The sequence below is a fragment of the Gallinula chloropus genome (assembly GCF_964237585.1).
Source record: "Gallinula chloropus genome assembly, chromosome: 4".
Taxonomy (NCBI): domain Eukaryota; kingdom Metazoa; phylum Chordata; class Aves; order Gruiformes; family Rallidae; genus Gallinula; species Gallinula chloropus.
Genome location: NC_140088.1, coordinates 33,114,880 through 33,138,082, shown reverse-complemented (window position 1 = coordinate 33,138,082; position 23,203 = coordinate 33,114,880). Strand labels below are relative to the sequence as shown.

General features: G+C 36.2%; 1 protein-coding gene across 1 annotated transcript in view; it reads right to left on the bottom strand.

Annotated features, from left to right (window-relative positions):
* The window catches only part of KIF18A (kinesin family member 18A), a gene marked incomplete at both ends in the record, with an annotated part of 38,114 nt that overhangs the window by 9,215 nt on the left and 5,696 nt on the right, over positions 1-23,203 (bottom strand). Inside the window, 8 exon segments of the mRNA XM_084263725.1 lie at positions 8,372-8,610; positions 9,914-10,035; positions 11,152-11,316; positions 15,157-15,319; positions 18,556-18,665; positions 18,917-18,991; positions 19,495-19,671; positions 20,702-20,899. Of these exon segments, the coding sequence (XP_084119851.1) occupies positions 8,372-8,610; positions 9,914-10,035; positions 11,152-11,316; positions 15,157-15,319; positions 18,556-18,665; positions 18,917-18,991; positions 19,495-19,671; positions 20,702-20,899 (1,249 nt within the window).

Genomic DNA, 23,203 nt, shown 5'->3' with positions numbered 1-23,203 from the left:
AGACTACTCAATATTATTAAAACCTTGGTATTCAGAGGCATACTTTAAGGTTTATATATATAAATTCTTCTTAAAATAAAAAAATAATACATCAAGGTGACACAAAAGTAGCATGCCTCAAACAGAAACACCATATCTTGACTATACTAAATACTAAATTAATGTCATTCTAGCATTTAATATAAAAAAGCACTGAACATTTCAGCAAAAAAAATTAGAACATGGGGTCATCTCTCACTATGCAGCTTATATTGCAACAGGGCAGATAAAACTAGGGAGAATTAATTCCCCAAAGTCCTATTCAATAATAGGGAAAACTCTAAAAAATGTTTAGTACTGTGTTAAGTGGCAAATATGAACTTCCAGTACTAAAGCAAACACAGAATTCATTTTATAGCAGGTGATGCCTAGTAAAACCAAAGTATTTGTACGACAATCTGATGCAATGCTTTCCCCCAGATATTTGATTTTAACATGATAACATTGAGTGCTTGTCAGTGGGATGTGTATCTATGGTATATACTTTACCACATCCTTTATTTTACATATAAATGAGTAAACACAGAAAATTAAGACAACAGTATATTCTCAGTTCGTAACAAATGAGAATACATTAATAAAACACCACAAATGAGGTTAATAAGGAGTTATTTTCTACAAACTGTAGATACCACATTCAAATTACATACTAACTTTAACACTAAAGGCAATGCTCACCTCCAACAGAACAATAACATTACTGAGCTCCCTGCAGCATACTGTGGCAAATCCCATACCTATCAACAGGCAGATAACTACCAGCCATCATTACATGCAGTTGGTTCAATAGGATTTCCCACTGCACTGGAACTGGAAGCTGCAAGTTTGTTGCCTTTAGATTTGTCCTGTTAGCCTTGTCTTAGGTGCATGCTACTGGCAACTACTAAATACAATGTAGTGACAGTGAAGCTGGTGGTGGACCAATTGTAGCTATTCATATTTTTGTTAAATAACAAGTCTAAGTAACTCCTGGACAGATGTCTAATGCTAACCATTAAGTGTTGTCATTACTTTGTCACTGGAAGACAAACAACACATTCCAACTCTAAAGACTCTCCAAATCTGTTCTGTAACAGGGCAAGGAAATTATATTGTTTATGGCTTGTATTTGCTTCACATTTTCTGGCCAGTTCAATCTTTAGCATCAGAATGATCACGATTCAGTGTTAAGTTTGCTTTTTTTCATATATAAAAATAAATCACTATATACTGTACAGAAACATCTGCAGTTAACCCGACGGAGTAGTCTAAAAGAAAATTTTAGAAGCTGTATTGCCTTACCTAGTGCTTTCAGCTACAACACTTCTCTTTAAAAATAAGCACGACTTCAAATATAGAGACAGATCCCATTTGCTGATCTTTAATTTCAGGCTGATGATTATAATTGTCAGAATTGTTTTAGATGTTATTTTTCTTAAGAGATTCACTTGAAAAGTAATTTTCCACTGACCAGCTACCCCCCATCAAATAACATGAAGTGGTTTCCATCATTAGTTTGTTGTATTATCAGTCCCAAAAGACTATGTGGAAGAACTGATTTATAAGAGAAACATGGCAATAATAGGTATTTACAGCCCTGTGAGTTAATATGAAAAGAATGCAGTATTGGTGAAACATGAGTCACAGTGAAAGCGAGTAGACTTCACAACAAAATGACTTTGATGAATTGGGTTAGTTTTAATTGACATTCGGGACAAAGTAATGGCCCAGACTTCTCTTCTGAAAGTCATGTTAATACATGCATATGGAGATTATTTCTGGAAACTGTGCTAAATTAAGTCTACCAGGTTGTTCTGCTAAAGTGAAATAAAATATTAATATACCCATCTCAAAAAACATTTCTGTGCTACCAATGATTGATCCAATTACAATACTAATCATGTGTTTTCTTTCTTTTAACAACTGACTCATGGAATTCCAAATTGTAAATGAGGTCTAGTGAATGCACTTCAACTACTCGAATATTCATGTGATTCAAAGGCATCACTGTGATGGACAGTGTCACCACAGTTTCACAAACAGCTGGAAACTGAAAAAGACTAAAATCCAGGCTGCATTCTTGGGGATCCCAGTAGTCAGGTGTACTATTTTGCAGAGTGTGAAAAGAAAAATACTTAAAGCCATATAGTACAGTGTGAAAAAAGCTGCTCAATGCAAGAGAAATCCTTTGTATATGAGACGCATGATTTTCCTACTTTAAAACACTGTAGTATTTTACTACAGAGAACTACACCCCAATTTCTCCTGCCATGCAAAATAACAAATTGACTTGACTTTCAGATGTTTGTCACAGGGGAAGTAACAGATGCCTTTTTTTTTCCTGTAAATCAATTCCATTCTCTCAATGGTAATGTACAGTAAGGCTTCCGGAAATGGGATGCCTGAAACAGTGCCAAGAACTTTCCCATTCACAGAAATACTTGCAAATACCAGTCAGAGCTCTCCACCCATCAGTCCCTACTCTATGAATACTGTACGGCTCCCCATTAACTAAGACCCAAGAACGAGGGCCTGAAATTATGTTCTTTTTGTAGCTTGTGCTTTACTTGCCACAAATAATTGAGTTTTGTGAGGTTCCGCATTTATCATTTCATGATGAGTACACAAGCCTAATCTAATTATAGCATATTTGTAAACAAAAATGATAGCAGAAACCCAGTATTTCCTCTACAAAATCCCCCAATTCTTCGACACTTAAAAGGTAGATGGCTTAAAAATAGGAATATAAATTAAGAATTATCTTCCCTCATATTATGGTCAAGACATATTACAGTAATCCCATAGCTTCATAATGAAAGCGAGCAGCAGTAGAGGTTCTGAAAACAGTTTTCACTTTGAGAAACAAAAATTAATCAGGAAAAGCAATATTTAAAAAGTATAATGTCAATGCCCTCACTGGTATAAACCAATGTTGTTTAACTCTGAAAATTACTTTAACTTAAATGACAAATAAATTCTTTTCATTCTAGATTAAATGTGAATATGTAATTTAAAAAAAACCAACCCTGAAGTACTGGCAGAAAAGGCACATCATGGAAGCATAACCAGAAATTTAAGATTCAGATCACGTCAAATTCTTTACAAGATACTCTTTGAATCATTCCATGTAGAGTGTGTCCACATGCACTGCAAAACAATTGTTTTTGATGAAATTACTTGTCATGCACAGCTGCATTAATATGGCACTGGCCAAACAAGCCAGAAGAGCAAGGAACATTAGGAAAAACGATCATTTTCAGAGCGCTATTTCTGGTACCAATGACAGTGCTACTGTAGATATAGATGACTAAGCAATATTACTTGGTTGGATGAGGTTGCTGATTAACAGGCTGCTAGTAACATACACCTCTGACACTGAGAGCAAGACATTTTAACAAAGTTCAAAGGATTCAAAGGTTAAAGGAAAAGAAGGATAGAAAGAGGTCTGCTCCTGTAGTGAACCACTACATGTGCTTTGGCAAAGATTATTTGCCTTCTCAAAAAAAAAAAAAATCAGATTTTAAGCAGAAGAACCAACTATCTTGGTAAGTCAACCACAGAAACAGATGCTAAATGAGGTTATATTGATCTTTTCCTCTCCTGCTATGACTTATTTTATATATAGAAGACCCTTTCCAAAGATCTTCATTAGAAACAAAGAGAGGAATTCAGCTAATATTCTTTCATACTGAAGTTTCTGTTACTAAGAAGGATCCTATAACATGGTAATATCAAAGCCACTTCCTACAATAAACGTCATACAAAAAGCACATTTGGAATATGTTTTTCAAAAATTTTCTGCAAGACTTTCAACAAAAACTCAAATAAAAATCCCAAACATTTTGCCTTTGCTGTCATTCCCTTTACTCTTTTTAGATGTTCTTTCCACACAAATGACTAGTTTGACTTCCTCCTTCAGGATCAGCTAGTGGAACGCAGTTAATTCCAAGGAAACCCGTGAGAAGTTAGGCTCTGCTTTCACAGCTTTTTCCATTTCTGCAGAAATGATTCAGCTGCTTCAGCCTTCTGATTACAATCACTGTCCTCAAAAAAGTTATTTATGTGACTTGAAACATTTTAATTTTTACATGAAAACACTCAATAACAATTCATTTGCATTTGAACAATGCCATGGTTCCCTTTAAAAGGGCTGCCAGGAAAAGGTCACAGTATCATTAAAAAAAGTTTCTGCAATGATCAGTACCTCATGTTTTATGACATGCAGAATTCAGCCGTTTTCCTCATGCACAGATGTTTTTCTGCATCACTACCATTTTAAGTGCATACTGACTAAACAGTATCTTGTAGTTTGTTAATGAATTTGAAATCTCCTGATATGGGTAATGCATGGATACTACATCCATCCTTAGTCTTTTGAATTCAACAGAAGATATGTAATTAAGTTCATAAAAGCTTATACTGAAGAGGAATTTATATTTTCCTCAATTCTTCCCATTTTTCACATGAATAGCATCTCATTTTTGCAAACATTTAATATCAAAAAAGTTTCAAATGTGTTAACTTACATTTAAAAGCAATACAACTCACTACCAGCAGACCTAGTGCACTCTCTTCCTCTAAGATGCTCTAGAATTTCGTTTCATATGAAAGAAACATTACATTGCCACCAATTAACTTTTCTACCCTTTACTCTAGATTTAGAAATGAAACTTCTTAGGAAGAACACAAAATGACATATTTATATTAAATGAGAGATGTAAAAAAAGAAAATCATTGCTCTTAACATGAACAGTAAGAACCAAATGAACTGTATTGGTCTTTCGTGTTGACAAGTTGAAGTTCATGCAATTATGTTTTATGTGATATATGGATTTTTATACAAGGAATAATGACCACTGTGTAGCACATGGCTAGGGATTTTTTTTCTTTTTTAATCTTGGTGCAAAACACTATTTCCTTCCCAACGTCTTGAACAAATTATAAATAATAAAATATCAATGTGCCAAAGGTGTGAGAAAATCTGTATAAATCTTCCTTTTTATTTGTTCGCTACATTCTTAGGTCAGCTCTTGCTAACATTTGCCAAGCATACTTCTGAGATGACTTTAGAGAGAAGAAATTGGATTCTTGAATAATTTATTTCATCTTTAAAGGAAAAAGGGAATTACTACACTTCCTATTTCTGATTGGGATTCTGCCTTTATATTACTTCACATTTTCTTGTGCTAATGTATTTTTTCTGATTTTTTTTTCTTAGTTTGTTATATACATTATGCACAAGACAAATGAATTTCCATAAATTATCTAATGATTAAAAGTATTTTAAATGTGAATTACAATGAACAATTGAAAAAGAGCCATTCATTTGCATTTATTTTGTGTTCAACAGAAAAAAAATAAAGCATGGTAAATGGATTACCCCACCTCCCAAGATGTACGGAAATGTTTTTGTTAACGCCAGTGGTATTTTAGGTAAGAACACTACTATTAAAGTGATACTGTAAAAATGTTGTTTGAAAATAGTTATTTTTTTCTAAGCAGATCTGCTGATTTTCATGTTTATTTTTTATCCCATATTTTAAAATTACATAACTATATATTCAGCTAATAACTTTTAGAAATTTGTCTTAACTTCTAGCATGCAAATCCAATTCTCATTTCAATTCCAACTCAATTTCCAACTCAAATAGCTAATGTCAAGTTCTCAGTACATCGGTACTTAATAGTCTTATTCTGCACAATGCCTTATGTTTAGAAATTTTTGTACATTAGCTACCTGCTGTACAGTAAGTCTTATACTAGCAAGCACCATTGAGGGGAGAAACAGCTGTTGAAGAAAACTAATGTTAGCACACCAACTAAAGCTACGAATAGGAGTAGTAGATTGAGAAGATTAAAAATCTTCAACCAAAATCCTGGCAACATCCCCTAAAAGCATCAATACATTTCTACAACTAGTTAAAAGTAAAGGGAAAGAACACAGTCACATGAAGAACAAGAATACTGGAAGTGTCTCATTAGAAATTGTCATAAGCTTTCCTGTAAAGGTTACAAAATTTGGAGGACATTTGTTTCTACCATGTTCTTTTTTGCTTGCATCTAATAAAAAGCACAAGAAGTGAAAGTAATGTCTCCTGTGTTCTTTTCCAAAGAAGAAGTAGGCAAAAATAAAAAACCCACAAAAAAAATGTATGTGGACATCTTCAGGCAAAGGCACCATTCACAGCTGAAAAAGTCAATCTTACCTGAAAAATATGGTGTTCGTTTACTTTGGTGCACATAGAGTTCAAAAATGGTTAGAACATGGGAATAATTGGAAAGTATCTACAGAAAACTTGGAAGACACCCCCTCAAATTGCTTTTAATGATTTCAGTGCCTTGAATGTTCATGTGCAGTTTAAATAACTATTATTTTAGTATTAATTTCAGTAAGAACAGAACTAGCTTCATACAACATAGGACTTCAAGAAAGGTGGAACACAGATTAATCAAGATCCCTAATAAAGCTTACTAGTTTCAGGATTTAAAATTTCTGACTACATTCCACAGTTAGAAACTTCATCATATAGTCTACTGGATCTGTATTTGGTTACCCCTCCCTACCTGTTCTGCCAAAATATTATCCTAAAAGGAAAAGTACAGCAAAGATATGCACATGATATAAAGTAAGGACCAGCCAGAAGCATGGATTCATGTTTGCCTTGCAAAGATACAATACATATCTCCAAGCAAACATCACCCCACACAAGTCTTGAGTTTCTATTTTACAAGTAGTTTAGTGAAGCTTGCATTTCTCTCTTTCTTCAAAGAGTTATACTTCCATCAGTCCAATCTTAACAAGTCATAAATGCTGTTTTTAGGGTGGGAATTTTTACATAGTGCAAAATCACAAATTTCAGGCAGATAACCATAGCCAACATAATAAATTAATATATAGGCATATATGCACACAGCTTTTTATTTTAATGCCTTTCATAAAACTTTGCAGAACATATTTCCATTACAGTATGACAGTAGCATCATGGCTCCTAATGAATGTAATGCTACAAAATGCAGATACTCATCACTACCATGACTTTCCAAAAGGTTGCCAGCAATGCAAGATTATATTCTATTCTTTCTATAAAGGTGTCCTGGTTTTGGTCAGGATGGAGTTAAATTCATTTGTAGCAGCGGATGAATGCTGTGTTTGAGAGTAAAATGGGAGTAGTGCTGATAACACCCTGATGTTTCTAGTTGCTGTCAGACAGTCAAGGACTTTCTCAGCTCTTCATGAGAAAGGAGGGGCGAAGCCAGGACAGGTGACCCAACTGACCAAAGAGAGTATTCCACGCCAGTTACGTCCTGCCCAGGATATCGGGGGGCTGATGGGAGGAAGGCCTGGGGCGGCTCCGGGATGCACGGTTCTTGGGGGACGGTCGGGTTCTGGGACAGCTCTGGGTGGCACGGCCTGAGTTGTGTGGTTCGGTGAGAAACTGCATTGTGTATCAACAGCTTCATATATTTTGCTTTGAAGTCCTGTTAGTATTGTTACATTGTATCTTTCTGTTATCTTAGTAAACTATCCTTATCCCAACCCACGGGCCTCTTAATTTCTTGATCTTAGGGTTATTTGCCCCTTTCTCTTTCTTTTCCCTTCCCTTCTCACCCCCCTTCCCTCTTCCCTTTAACCTGCTCTTTTCCTTTAAGGAGCAGGCAGCTGCGTGGATCTTGGCCCTCAGCCGGGGTGAAACCACGACAAAAGGAAATGAGAATGGAGCAGAGTGGAAGAATGCTGCAACCCATGCTGAGCTCCACTGCCCTCACACCAAACAGGAACAAGAAATCAGCAAACCAACACTTGTTTCAACCTTGATGAATGACTAGCATGGACAGAACAGGTAGTATAAGCATGCTAGTCTGCAGGCTTTCTTTTCCCTCTCTCCAAATTCCCAGAGCTACCCCTTCCACCTGCCCCCAGCCCAGAAAAAGTAACTCACAACCCAAAACCAAGCCAACACCACCTCCCCTCCAAAAAAACCCCCTACCCATAACACCCCACTCAAAGAAACAATAAAAAACCAAGACCAACCTCAGTACAATCAGACATTTACATTGCAGTCAAATACTGGGAATCAACGGCCTCATATGATCAACTGCGATACAAACATCGGCCAAAAAGCACGTACACACACTTTGAGAACAGAAGTAACAAATGGTTTTGGCAGAATAATTCTCAGAGTGAGCTATGTACAGCAAGACAAATAAAGGAAGGAGGGAAGTAATTTCAGAGTGGTCCAAGGCTTTTTTTTATTTGCCTTCAACACCCACTGTGTCTATGCATAATATCTCGCTGTTGTGGAGAGATGTTTGAGTGTATTTCCCACGCAGAACAAAATAATTCTATACTTACGGCATGGGGTGCTGGGTCTATTCACAAGTTGTGGGAATGCAAAGATAGTTGACATCTCTAGTTCATGGTTTTGATTTTGTTCTTTTTCTTCAGTCTGGTCAGCCCAAACTACTGACTTTTGTCTTTGAATCAGCTGCTCAACCTCCCCAAATTCATTCTCAGTTAAATTACTTGTCAGCCCAGCTTCTTTCAAAGTCAGGTATTGCTTGCGAAGGATTGGAAGCAAAGTATTTAGTACTCTGTAAAACAACAAGAGGCAAGACAAATATGACTAAATCGTAACTAATCTGATCCTTATCACTGTCACTATTAGGAATGAGGGATTTTTTTTCGCCAGTCCTTCTGCAATGCAATTTAATTTATTCTGGGGGAATGCCATAACACCAAGAGAAAATACTAATGACTAAGTAGGGTGACTTTTCTTTTGCAATATCTTTGATTTCACTCTAAGCATTTATTAAGTATAGTTTCCCCTCAGTGTCAAAGATCCTCAGTGCCTCAAATGTCACAGAAATAGTGAGTGTATCTTGAGTTCAGACTTCAAGACTAAATACCAGATAATTGAACAAGAGTATAAACCAAATAATGTGGTTTAAACCAAACACATCTTAATTATATGTATACACACATACATCATTAGAAGCCTAAAGTCCAAATAAACATAGATACTAGGAAGTTAAATAATAGATACAGTAAGATCCACATTGAATTGCATACCAAATTAAGGGACAGAAGTTTAGGAACTTTATCTTAATACAAGAATTCATTACCTGTGGAGGCAGCTGCAAGACTAAACATCAAGTTCAAGCAACAGAGGAAAGGATATGTTTAAAAAAGGCAAAGCAGCAGCATTGTAATTACTAACAAGATAGCGTCAAAAATATTGATTTCAGTCTTACAGGTTTACGTATTAATTTTTGTAAAGTTCAAAGGATGAAAAAAGCTCGTTTTTTAATTTTGGAAGGATTTAATCACAAGTTTAATATACATGTTTACTGAACATATTTTCAGTTACTTCCCATTCCTTATGGCACACTCAAAGTTAGTCTCCAATATTTCCAAGAGACTGACTAGAGAGGAGCCTATGCTTATCTGCAAAGTCACATTTTTTGAGTCTGATTAGCTAGCTAAGAGTTTAATTGTAACAACCAGTTTACTAGTAACATTTTTTTAAAACAGGTAGATTAATATCTATAGCGCAATGAATTAAAACAAAACACAAACACTTAATCAATACTGCTGTTCAACACAGAAGGGGAAAATAAGACACCATGATCTATTGAACAATTTGCAACAACTATGCAAAGAAAGCAGCACTAGGATACCTGCAATTTCTGTTAAACTACGGTGGATACTGACCAATATTTACAAAGTTATCATCTTGCATCTTTTTGCTTAAGAAAACTCTACTGTAGCCTAGTAAAAAAACTGGGAAAAATCTACCTTCTGTTTCAACTAAAGCTAAGTTCTGTAGACATATCTTCTGAAGTTACAAGTGTCAGACTAGAAGCCTTATCAGCCCTGCAATTCAAGCATACTTACTTTTCTGTTTGCTTATAATGCTGATCTTGAAGGGACACCAGAGCCAATATGTGCTCAATCTGGATTTTCAGGTCCTCAACTTCTAGGTTTAAATGGCAACACTGCAGATCTTTACAGAGTTCCTTGAGAAATTAGCAAGAAAAAAAAAAACCAACAGACAACTGGACATTAAATTGAAATCAAGAAACTAAAATTCTAACAAATATAGTGTTAGTTTGTCCTATATTAAAAAGTACAGATGAAGTACATCTGTATTATTATAATAAAGTTTTATGGTATAAAAGTATGAATGGTTTGATTCTTATTTACATGCATAAATCTTACTTTGTGGATTTCCTTTGACCAATAGTGGGTGTGCTTTATTTAGCATTAAGAATGCTTATCCATGCATGCCCCAAAATACACTTGCCTCTTTTCCCATGGACTCGCTTCATAACTGAATTTCAGTAACATTGGGATAAATCTTCACTCCATTCACCATCTTGAGATACCAATATCTTGTTTGAAATACCTTAATTTCTTTCAAGGTATCAAAAAATTTTAGTCTTCCCAATAAAAAAAACAAGTATTGAAATATATCCTTCCAGTATGAGTCACGTAAGTGTCTGTTCCATGATTGTTTAAGCCACTCTAATTTCTAGCCAAAACTGAAAGGCAGGGAGAAACAACCCCCACCTTTCTTTTCCTCCACTTGTTCCAGCAGAGACCTTCATCCCTTCTCTCCCACCAGCTCTGGTGCTTGTCTGAGGCTGCACTGAGCTGACTCTACTTGCTAAAACTTGGCAGAGAACTTAACACAACCTCCCACTTCTTTCCTCCTTCCCACTCCTCCCCTAGCACTCTCCAAAAAAGAAATTTCTTTTGGCCAGGCTAAGAATTAGGTTGTCACATGGTTAGATGAGCATCAGGAGCTACTGCAAAAGACTAGAAATGTATAGCCAGGAGCAGGACCAATTTTCTGGCAGCCATCCGAGCTGCTCAGCTGTATCACACTTACCCCCCACCTTTAGCATGAGATTTGGTATGTAATCAAATACATTCATGAACAAGGAATACTTCCATAGACAAGGAAATACTTTTAGGGCAGAGGAACGGAAACAGCTAACACTAGAATTTGAAGCCACCTTTAAAGAATTGAAGCAGAAGCAAGATGAAGAGAGAAAAGAATTCCTTCTTAAATATAGTCAAATGTTACCTACAATGCATGAAATTTGCACTTGAAGCGAAAGGCATTTTACCTTTGGAATACACCCATCTTGACCCAGGAGGCGCATTTCATTTTCAACACGATGCAGCCAACTGCTATTTTCCTCAAAATGCTCAACCTCCTCATCTTTCTTCTTTTGCAAGTGCACATGGTGGGTTCTAAGCATTGCAAGCCTTTGATCCCGCTTGCAAGTGGCCTGAAAAACAGCATTCAAAGGGAAAATTGTCAAATGATGTTCACAAACATCTTTATCAAAAAAAGATTTTTTTCCCCATACTTTTATATTCAACTGGGCACAACAAACATTTTGTTCAATAGAAGTCAAGTAGCGGATTCTCCTTACAGAATGCCTAACAGGCATTACTGAAATGCATTTAAACCTATCTTTTTTTCCTCTGACCGAGTATAGTCATTTGATTATTCCTTTAAAAATACAGTGGATTTGATCAATATCAGTTCCAGGCCATAGTTATCTTATGTTGGAAAGGCTACACATGCACATCCAGACAAGAACGCTCCTAGATACAACATACTCTAATAATTTGTATTAACTCAAGCATGAATATGAAGAAGGAATTTTATCTGCTTTGCTCTCCTAATGCAGCAATGTCCTAGAAAAAGGCCACTGAAGGATACAGTATTAGGCAAACAGAAAACCCTCTTATCTTAAAGCATTAAAATTCTTCTGATGCTTTTCTGAAATCTGAGAAAAAGGCACAAAACAAGCAACAGCAAGCTGGATATAAAACAGGTAATGGTCTATCAAGGCAAAGGATACTCCTTCTATTCAGAGGACAACTATAGCTTGCAGTATTCTGTAAAAAATTAGGTCACAAACTCAACCAGTCATTCAGAATATTAGATAAATTCACAGAGTTCAGCTATGCCTGAACTTGTGAGGTTTTTGTTTTGCTTAAGTACATTGCTACACCCAATAAGAACACATACAGAACCCAGTTAGTTTTTAAGTTTTATAACCTAAAACTCTACAGCTATACATTCCAAAATCAACACTCTAAACGCAGCCAATTAGACGTAATCTGTATATTTAGATTAGCAGGGCAAGTGATCTCTATTACAGAACATCCAAAGAAACTCAGTGTATCACCTAGCAGAAATTGCTAATTGATGGCCTTCTGAATGTACTGTAGAAAACAGGAGCAGTATGTGAAGATAGGCAGCTTGTGTTTATGCTGACTTTTCCAGAGACTTACTTTAGCACGTGGTGTGCACAGCACAGAACCAGCATGCTAAAGCCCTGAACTACATGTGAGCTCCAGGCAACTTACCAGGTCAAAGACTGAAATTCTGGCCAGAATCTACTTTTCTTTCTCAGACTGTTTTATCTGCTAAGATGACAGGAGCATCCAGAGACAACAAAGTCACTTTGTGAAGGACCAGCTCCTTAGTGAAAGTACCAGCATGAAGAATTAACTATTAGACTAAAACTTGGAATGACCGCTGGTTCCTTCTGACCAGTGAGACTTGGCAGTCCTGACAGCTTTCCCATAGAGACAGAAATTCAAACACATTGTTTTGCATACTTCAGCTTTTACATGGTACAGAAGAGGTATTAGGACTGAAGGTGGTATTGACAGTATCCTACCATTTGATGAACCCATCCCATCAATCACCAAGAAAGGACATATTACATTTGTGCTCCGACATAAAAAGCTATGGCTATTTGTGTTTGCTGTGCAGAGCCTCTGAAAGACAAGTATACCTGGACAAGGTACTTGGTTACTACTCTATTTTGTAACTGAAAAAAAAAGTAAAATAAAAAGACCCACAGAAGAAATCATCCCTCCTGAATTGAAGAGCTGGGACATTTGCAACAAGTGTTTTGGATCCAGCATGAGCAGTTGCAGTAAACAGAAACTGAAACTAAGATTGACTGCTTTCCATGAATATGCTCCTTTCCCAGACAGTAAAAGTGTTAAAGTGGTAACAGAAGTGGAGAAGTGCTTTTTTGCCATGTCTTTAAAATGCAAAACCCCCCAAACAGATTCCACAACTGATACAGAAGCCCTTCCAATATAGGCCAAAATTCAGTAGATCTCCTCAAACTAAACAAAATAGTAAAACTAACTATAACACAGGGGTACATTCTGACTTTCTATCTTTCCATACAAAGAGGTATGCCTTATACAGTGTTCTATTGTTTTTTTTGCCAACTCAGCTACAGCTGGTATTTAGCATGAAACAGGAAGACAGGGATGCAGAAATACAAGTAACAGAGGGGAGGAACAGGCATTAAGGAGGACAACATAAACAGGCTCTTTAAAGGGGCAGCATTCAAATTCTATGAAAAGCTGGAAACACGGGCAAGTATGTGGAAAATGGAAGAGGTTTGTTCATAGTCTCAGATGTGCTGAATGTCACAAGAGAAGTTGTGACAAAATCTTTGCAAGAAGAAAGCATTAAGAACATAGGTTAAGATAACCTAAATTCACATATAATTGTTTTCCCTTCTTTCTGAAATTGTTTTGAACTAAACCATTCCAAGGTTGTTCAAGTATAGATAAGAGATCATTTGCTTTGTGTTAACTTACCTAAAATCTTTATTTGTCCAGGCTCAGTAACTAGACATAAGTGTAAAATGAGAAACTAAGTAAAATTTTCCCTTGAAAATGAATGTTTCAGAAATATCCCTGCAGTCTAAACAGTGTATTTTACAGCTAGAAAACCCAGAGGCATTAGGAAAATAGAAAATGTGTAAAAATACAAGGAGAACAGAAGCATTATAGTGCACAAGGGAAAAGTGAGCAGTAACTTTGTAATCAAATGACTGGATTCCAAATTAAAATCCAATTTGTTCCAAAGTAGTCACAAAATGACATTTAATTTTACAATTAAAGTGACTTATTAGTAAGGCATCGTACTTACAGAACAGTGACTCTTGACCCTCAGTAAATCACACCTATAAGTTAACTAATGGCAAAGCCAATATTTGAGTGCAGCACTGCTAACATTCAAAATACAAGTTAAACCAGCTCATAAAAAGCATTTGTATGAAAGAATGTATGAAATTATAAATCCTCATTATAAATATACAGCTATGCTCCACTCTAAGCAGCATTTAGAAGTATGGCCCATAAAAAAATATTCCTTTGGAGTTTTATCACAGAAGAGAATTCTAGAACACATTAGTCACTTGAAATATCTTCATTAATGACAAGAAAAACATGTGATATATTTTCACTTTGACATTTATCTAAGGACCAAATTTCATGTGAATCACTGGGGAAAAAATAGTCATATGGTAAACTATCATTTTCGGCCAAATACAGATTGTTGCTGTGACTAAGCAAAATCAGCCCCACCCTCAACTTCATATCTACATAACACATATTCCTTTAAGCTAACTTTCATCAGAAAAAAGATACAACCTGATCATGCTTACTTATATATACTTTGATTCTTCTAGAAAGACGTGAGCATTTAATGCTGCACAACAGCAGTTGTTCATACTTTGCCCCCAAATGCTTCTATTGAAATTCAAGGTAACTAAATGTAATTACTTCAGCTCACATGACTGTCCTTAAGCAGCTATGCAGACACCTTCCTGATGACAACTGAAAACATTAATAAGAATGTCTTTGTTTTTTTTAAACATGAGGTCCATACCTTCCCTTACCAACCAAAACGGATTACTCCGCTTGTTAACAGCTTCAGTGGCTGTACCATGCACATATTAACATATTTGGGTTTTGGGCAAAAACACCATGACTCTAGGTATAGTCAGATCTTAAGTAACTATGACAATCAAGTCTACAGAAGGAAAATGGGAATTTTTTTCACAATTAGCAGCAATAAGCACATCAACAGTTTTCTGTGCAGCATGGAAAAAAGCGCACTTGGCATTAACCCTACATTTTCTGTATTAACATAAAAATGTTGAGTGATAAACAGTGAGTCTTGTTTTAATTAGATATTTAAGCATCAACTACACATATGAAGGCTTAAGCAAAAGTCATAGTTTTGTACAATGAAATGAAGAGATACAATACCTTGTATTACGTTATAGAATACTCACCCTTTCTACTCTTTCTTCTGAGCATAGCAGTTGAATTTGTTCATGACATTGTTTCTGGTAGTATGTCTTCAGTGTGTTTTCTTTCAGTCGCATTTCCAACTTGAGGTATTTTTTTCTGATTTCCTCACGGTTTGCAAACACATTTTTAAGAATTTCTTTGTATCTGTTAGAACCAAAGTACCAGAATAAATAACAGATTACTTACTGAAAATTTTTATGACCACCTCCTTTACAGGGGGAGCTTTCAATTCCAAGTGAATGAAGTGATTATAAAAAAAGAGGGAAAAAAAGTAGAGCCTGTTATGGATGAGCACTGCAAGTGTGAGTATGTCAGTAAGATCTTTTCGTACTCAAACTGGAAGTGGGATTTGAAATTTTGAAGGGATGACTCAAAGTAGACCTTGCTGTATTTATGAAGATGACATGTGGACTCAAAAGGCAGGCATCTAAAGCCTTCACAGTCTTATCTCTACATCCAAAAATTGCTATGTTGTTTAGTATTTATACAGATTTATTAAACAGGTCAGACTACTGTTGCTGTAGATACACAAGGTATCCTTCCAGAAACCTGATAGCCATCTCTCACAAGTCTCTTCAGTTGCCTGCTTTTTCTGAAGTTCTGTAGTACAATTTTAATCACCAGACAACAAGAACCAGAACATGCATCGTATTTTAACACTGACTAGGCTAAAAGGGGGAAACCCCCTAGTGATAAAAGTTACTTAGAAGTTAGTCTAAGGAAACTGATGTTTTAACAGCACCAAAATCTGTTTATCCCGACTCTGCAATTCAAATCAGTATAACAAGTAGAAGGAGAAAACCTGGAAGCATTATCATGTTGCAATATAAGTTTCAGCGATGGTACTTTTTCATTTCACTCCTCAATACTGAAAAGGCAGTACAGAATAGCCCAAAAGCTACCATACATCTCAGTAATAGCCAGCCTGGTATACAAGCCATTTCATAACATTCTATTCACCTATTAGAACTTCACATAAGAATAAAGGCACATTTTAAGATGAAAGTGGTTTAAAGGCATGCAATATTTGAGGTTGTGATAGTGTTTAGTATAGAAGATCATAAAGTAAAATACGATGAAAACCCTAGAAAACATAGGTTCAACTACAGAGCAAGCTGAAGATACACACTGACAAGAAAACAACTACATGGCTAAAATGTATCAGAAGTAGCAATTCCATTTCCTAGTCTAAAGTCTGAATAACTGAGTCTTTTATTCTATTTTATTACTCATTTTAAAAGCAAAAAGAATTAATAATGTTTCTATGCAGTTCTACAAATTTAACAGTTTTACCTAAGTGTCCAGAGAATGCTATCATATCTAGGTAAAAGTGTACCAAAACACACAGAGAATTTAGAAATTCTATTTCTTTAAGGAATAAAACAGGCAGCTGCAGAGTATCAGAGTTTGTACCCCGTGCTGTTTCTGCATTACTATCCTATCCATCACACAACTGGTTGGAAAATTCTTTTCCTCCATAGTATCCATAGAAACTTGCTTCCTCCTAGGTGCCTGGGAAACACAGCAATGGGAGTTGAAGGTGAATCCTCTGTCTCAATTTTCTTCACTAAAACCCTGAACATAATTTAAAGAGTCACTGCAGATTCTGATTCTATGTACAGTCACTGTGGGGATCTATTACCAGTAAATCAACCCTTTGTGTACTTACAATCATTGGTATCCCAAATACATCAAGTATAGAAGCCTCTTGTAAAGCTCCTGGCCTTGAGCTGGATTCACTCTTTCAGTAAATACACTTCTATTCTTAGAGTTATCTTTACCCTTTCTTTTTCACTTAAAAACGAAAGAGAACCTGGGTTATAAACTCTCTGGACTACCTCGTCTTAAGAGCTCGTGGACTCATCAGTGGTAGCTCCCAAGCCAGTGTCCACTGTCTACTTCACCAGGCTTAAGACTTGAAGGGCTAGCAGACAATGGAACTGCAAGATTTTGACAGAGGGAGCAGGAATGACCTTTAGGTTTGAAGAAATGAGTGGTAATCAAGTGCATCTTTTCCAGCTAACAGTGAACCAAAAAAGACATAGGTCATTGGACAGAAACACCAGACTGTGAATAAGGGTTCTCTCTACCTTGTCCCAAACAGAGGGGAGAAGACAGCAGAATACTTTCAGAACACGTGAAAAAGTAGGGGAGATCAACCCATCACCCACACCATTAGTAGGATGAATCTGACAGCATCCTCACAAAGAAGAAAAGACAGCAGCATCCAAAACTGCCTATATTGAGAGGGATTGGGATAGGCTTAACATGCGTCTCCATGGATATTCCAGGACATTAAAACCCAAACATTCTCTGACCAACATATCTTGGCATAGAGTATGTCCCGCATTTGAAAAGACATTTTAGAGACCTTGCTCTTGTCTGATTCTTCCTACACACATAGAATGTACTAAAGGGCCAAAACAAGAAAATTAAAGACTTACAGTGGGGAAAAAAAGCAGAAAAACTGTCAGAATTATCAGCATGACTTCAAAACCTGAACTTCTTTAGAAAAATTAAATTGAAATAATCTGAATGAGAGCTTTACTGAGACCTCTGGGCTACCATTAAAATGAACCTCAGCTAGAAAGCTTTTTGCTTTGAATGGACTTTTACTTTCGCCTCAGAAGGCTTTCAGGTTAAAAAATACCATATTCAAAGGGACAATAAAAGAAAAAAGGTAACTGAAAAAACCTAGGCAAATGATTCTCAGAAATTTGTGATGATATATACAAAGATAGATCCAGAAATACTTCTACACCAAAACCCAACCTTCATATGGAATAGATTGACTTCTGCAACAAATTAATACATCACAATTATTAATTTGTTACTTTTTATGTGCTATCACAAGGCTTACATCAGAAAAGACCACCAAGAAAAAGAAACAAAGATATACAAAAGCAATAGAAAATAAGGAGCCTACAAACAAATTAAAATCTTTGTGGAAAGACTTTCAAGTTCTTGCCTTTCTTAAATCTTGCAGGAAGGATTCTACTGAAGTAATAGTTGCCAGTGGCAGCTGTCTTTTATGAAAACTATACTCTAAACCCACAAAATTGACCTGTTAGATAGATTTGCACCCTTCCATGCATCACATTACTAAAACAACTGAACTGGATTGAGTAGAAACATGATGTTTTACTGAATAGCCCTCTAGGAAAATTAATATCTCATACTAAAGTATCCTGACATTTGTTTCATTTTAAATCCACCAAGTTGTTATGAAGTGAGAAGTTATGCAATGCCACACCTAGATTAAGTAAAGCAATGTTAAAATGACGAAGCCAACATTGAAAAGAGCAAGTTTGTTTTACAAACCCTTTGAAAATTTATGCAAACTCCAGTTTTGAAGCAAGATAATAATGTGGTTAATTTACCTTTCTATTTCCTCTTGCTGGTTCTTTGAAAGTACTGCACCATTATGATTTTCAGGAATTTTTGCTTGGTTTTCTTCATATGCTTTCAGTTTCTCTTTCAACATTAGGATCTAAAAAGAGACACTGCTTAGTTGGAATAAAGGTTGGGTCGGCTTTTTGTTTTTTAACCCAGCATTCCTTGCTTATGTCTTGAAAACTTTTACAAATGACAGCAGATGATATTCCTAGTAGATTACTCATCATCTTTCTTCAAGAGATTATATAGAAGAATTTGGGACAATATTAACCTAATAGGTTCAATTCCATGACCACTCTTTTGCATTCAAGTTCAGTCTTTCAAGCTTAATATATTTTTACATACCTCTTTCTTTTGTTCATCACAAATTTTAACATACTGGCTTATGTGCCTGTCCAAACTAACAACATTGCTCTTCAACTGTTAAAGAAAGGAAACAAGTTAAATTTTCAGAAGGCTCCTCCCTGTTTTCCTGTACAATACACTGTTTTTGTTCAATGAATGTTACGCTTGCACTGTGCTATGAGGAAAAGGATGAATAAAACCTTGACTTACAAAACCAAAATATGACTCTGTTTCAGCAGTCATCCATTGCATTGCCACAACCCCACCGTTCCATCAAACCAAAAAAAAGTTCTTTACATGTGCATGCACCTTTAGTGTTTATGCAGACTAGTTTTACTAGTTAACATATATCTTATGCATTTTTTTATAAAAGCTATGCAACAAAAACTACAAACATGTTACATGAGAAATTGGGAGAAGTAATACAAAGGATTATAGAAAAGGTTTGACAAAGAAAAGGTAATTGAAAGTTTTGAGACAAAAATTATGAAAATTATAATCTTCCGAAGTAACTTTCCTTCTCTAAATACTATATCATCATACTTTGACAAAAGATCAATAAACACCAAAATACTCACAGAAGACTTGATATCCTTCGCTCGGTTTGCATACTTAAGAGTATTATATGTATCATCATAGAACATAGAAGATGGACTGACAGCAGCTATCATTATTGTGCGGCAATTTCCTCCAAGAGAATCTTTCAATAAGCGAGTCAGCTTGCTGTTTCGATAAGGAATGTGCTGTTTCTTGCTCTAGAGAGAGTTATATACATTTTAATGGATTAAACAACTGTACTTTAAATGTTCACCTACCTAAAATTCTGCTTTGAATTTCAACAGTATCACAAAACATGGCAAAGCCTTGGCACTTTTGACATAAGGAATTTAAAAATTATATATACAACTGAGATGGTTTTAAATCTCTTAGAACGGTTTAATACCCTTGTAACAGGTACATTAGCCAGGTTACTGTTTCATGTCTGGATACATAACAATGATTTTTTTTTTTTTGGTGATGCCAGCAACTAACAGAAAATGGAAATTATATCAAACTACTTTCAGTTCACAGAGTAACTGAGGTTGGGAAAGACAACTCCAGATCCACCTTGTCCAATCCCTCTGCTCAAAGCTGGATCAGCTAAAACAAGCTGCCATGGACTATAGCCGGCTTTGTTTTGAGTATCTCCAAGGATGGAAATTTCACCACCTTTCCAGGCAAACCAAAGTCTGCTTTGTGAACCATTTTTTTCAATTACACCTACAGAATCTTGATCTCATGGTACAATGTTAGGTCACTAGGACTCCAATCCTACACCAAAAATGTCAATGCAAAGAATCTCTCCTATGTCCATTGTACATGTTGTAAATTCTGCCTCAGGCTCCACCAAGATGGTGATGTATGTGTATGTACATAAGCACGAAAGGACAACTTCTGATAGGTATTGTTTTCTCCTATAAACTCTGCCTCCCCTAACATTAATGGGCATAAACCTCTTGAAAAATATGTTCTAACAAGGCTATTTATTTACTCATGAGAAAAAGCAGGCACATTCATCATAGCTGCTATCTTTAGGTAGCTGTTCAGTACTTTTCAGAACTCTTTCCCATTGGAACTGTCCTTCAGCTCTCATAGGGAAGATGTAAAAAGAAGAAAACCGTAAAGGAAAATGCGGATGTGACAAGTGTCAAACAATGCAATCCCCAGTACTCTCAGATGTTACCAGTTTAAAAAATATTTTCACACCACCAGGAGGTAAAGGCTAAGTAGGAAAGCAGCACATACCTTTGGGTCAGCCAAGGCATTGATGACATTTCCAAGAGCTAGCAGGGAGCGGTTAATATTGGTTCCTTCTCTAAAACGAGCCCCCTTGGCATTTGTCACACTGGCACGTTCAGATCCTGCCAGGTCAATGAGAGACATTTTGGCAATGCGAACATTTTGATTAATACTGGCTGTCTTATCTTGCTGCCTTAGATAAATCTACAAATGAAAAAAGAGAATAAGTTAATTACAAAGTAACCACTAACCATTCTGTTGTTACTTTAGGCTGTAAGTCCCTGCGTAACAACACTTTTGAGAAATTCTTATTGAAAGCCTTCTCAAAATCTGAGTTAAACCTTTCAGTACACATTTAATGCCAACAAGCAATTCCACCTAATACAGAAGAGTGAATCCATTTCTAATACTTATCTCAAACTCACCTGCACTAGGTATTAGTAGGGGAAAAGCAGTGTGGTTGCACTTGGTTTGAGTCCACTTTCAGAATAAAGCCCCATATGGTGCTTTCAGCTTTGTGACTCAAACAGCACCGACATGCCAGTGCTTAGCTTTTGCAGAACAGCATTTGTACAGCATCAGGGTGGTTGGTAAGAGCTTGCAAGGGAACAGCTGACCCTGACTGACCACGAATTTCTCTTAAGTAGCTCCTGCTTGAGGACTGGCTGAGCATTAGTCTATCTGGGGCAAGTGACTGCTTCTCCTACACCCCCTTCACTGATTAAGCAAACCACAAGTTATTTCCCTCTCACTTTTGCCCTTTTGAGATTCTTTCTGCCATCCTGCTGCAGACAATTGAGCAACTGGGCCAGGGCTTACCACAGTGGCAAAGACTCACGAGCTTCAAATGAATTTCATAGTTAAAACAGCTTTTAATTCTTCTGCACTCAAGATGTATACCACACTATTGCATTTCAACCTGAAAAAGGCATGGTTTTTAAAGGCACCTTTAGGAGTATACCATAGACATACATATCTCTACAGGGATAAACTAGGAAAGTGTCAGGACTTTCAGTGACTTCGACTTAACTGTAATTACCATTAACACAGAGCAGGTGGGTGAGGGGGTGGGGGGGATGTGGAGGAAATACTGCTGCAAAAACACATACTACTCCAGAGTCTTTTGGAAAGCTGTGACCCCTGAGGGCACTTGTTCCCCCTTATCCTTTCCTGAATTTTTCGCAGTATAGGAGATATACAAGGAACTAGATGCTCTTGTTGCCTTCTGCTAGCGAACATATTCTTTCCTCAGGTTTATCAAGAAGTAGGCAGAGCATAATTATACAGTCAATAAGAAAAATAGCAGTTATCCTTAGATGGCTTTTACTTTTTCGGGATTTTTTAATAAGTTTCCTGTGTTTTGTGTTGAGTGCTTTGCCATTTGTAAGGTTAACTGTTACTGACACTTTAATGAACACACTTGACTAATGAAGACATGGTTCTGTAGTTTTAAGCTTTGTACATGAGAAATTAAAACTTCAGAGCAGTTAAGAGAAAAGTAATCAGGAGTGAATGAAATTCTTATGATTTGCCACAAAAGGTTAACCTATACCAAACAGACAAACCACACAGTTAAGTTCTGTTATACTACCTCTAGTGCCATATAAAAAGAGAAAAAAGCCACTTGCCTAAAGCTATCAGATTGATAAGTACTCTACCAGGACACTGTAACTATCATTAGTTAAGTATGGAAAGGTGGAGCACCAGCCAATCTATGTTGTATGACTCAGGTTTTTATAAGAACTTGAAAGAAACAGGAAACGCCCCAAAGCAGGATCTTTTCTATTTCTTTGTCCATCAGCAAAACACTTTCAATAGAACTGTGTGGCACCTGGGATTTTACTTTCAGATGAAGTAATTGCCTGACCTAGATAGCTATTTCAAACTCAAGACAGATGGTACAAGTAAGGCAAAACTTGCATCTCCAAAATCAGCTCAGAATGTCCTAAGCCAAGTCTTTTACTACTCTGAGTCAGTTCCAGAAAACATCCTGCTCCAATCAAGTTAGGAACAATAAACAAAACTAGCAGAAAAGAGATCTCTACAAACAAGAGGAACTCTTAAAACAACAGAAAAGAGGAAGCAAGGCTTCAATAGGGATTTCTCAGCATATGTATCTGTGAAACCAAAAAGGCAATAAAGGATAGGCAGGAAAACCATGTTTTGCTGAGTGTCACAGGTTTGTGGAAATAGATGAGAAACTGACAGAAGCAATTACTTCTAGGACTAACTAGATCATAATGATTTCTTACAGACTCCAAAGACACCAACAGTGCTAATAAGCACATCAAGTAGGTGGATATCCAGAAATCTACTTCTAAAAATGTGTATGGTTATGGACTTGTGTAGCCTAAACCACAGCACATTAAAATCATTTAAATTTTTAATTGCATTCATTGTGCCAATTTGGTTAGCAACAGTATTCCTTTAAATATTCCTTTACAGTAGTACATACAGATGCAGCATTTCTAGTAAGCATCTATTTACACACACATTTGCTCAATAAAT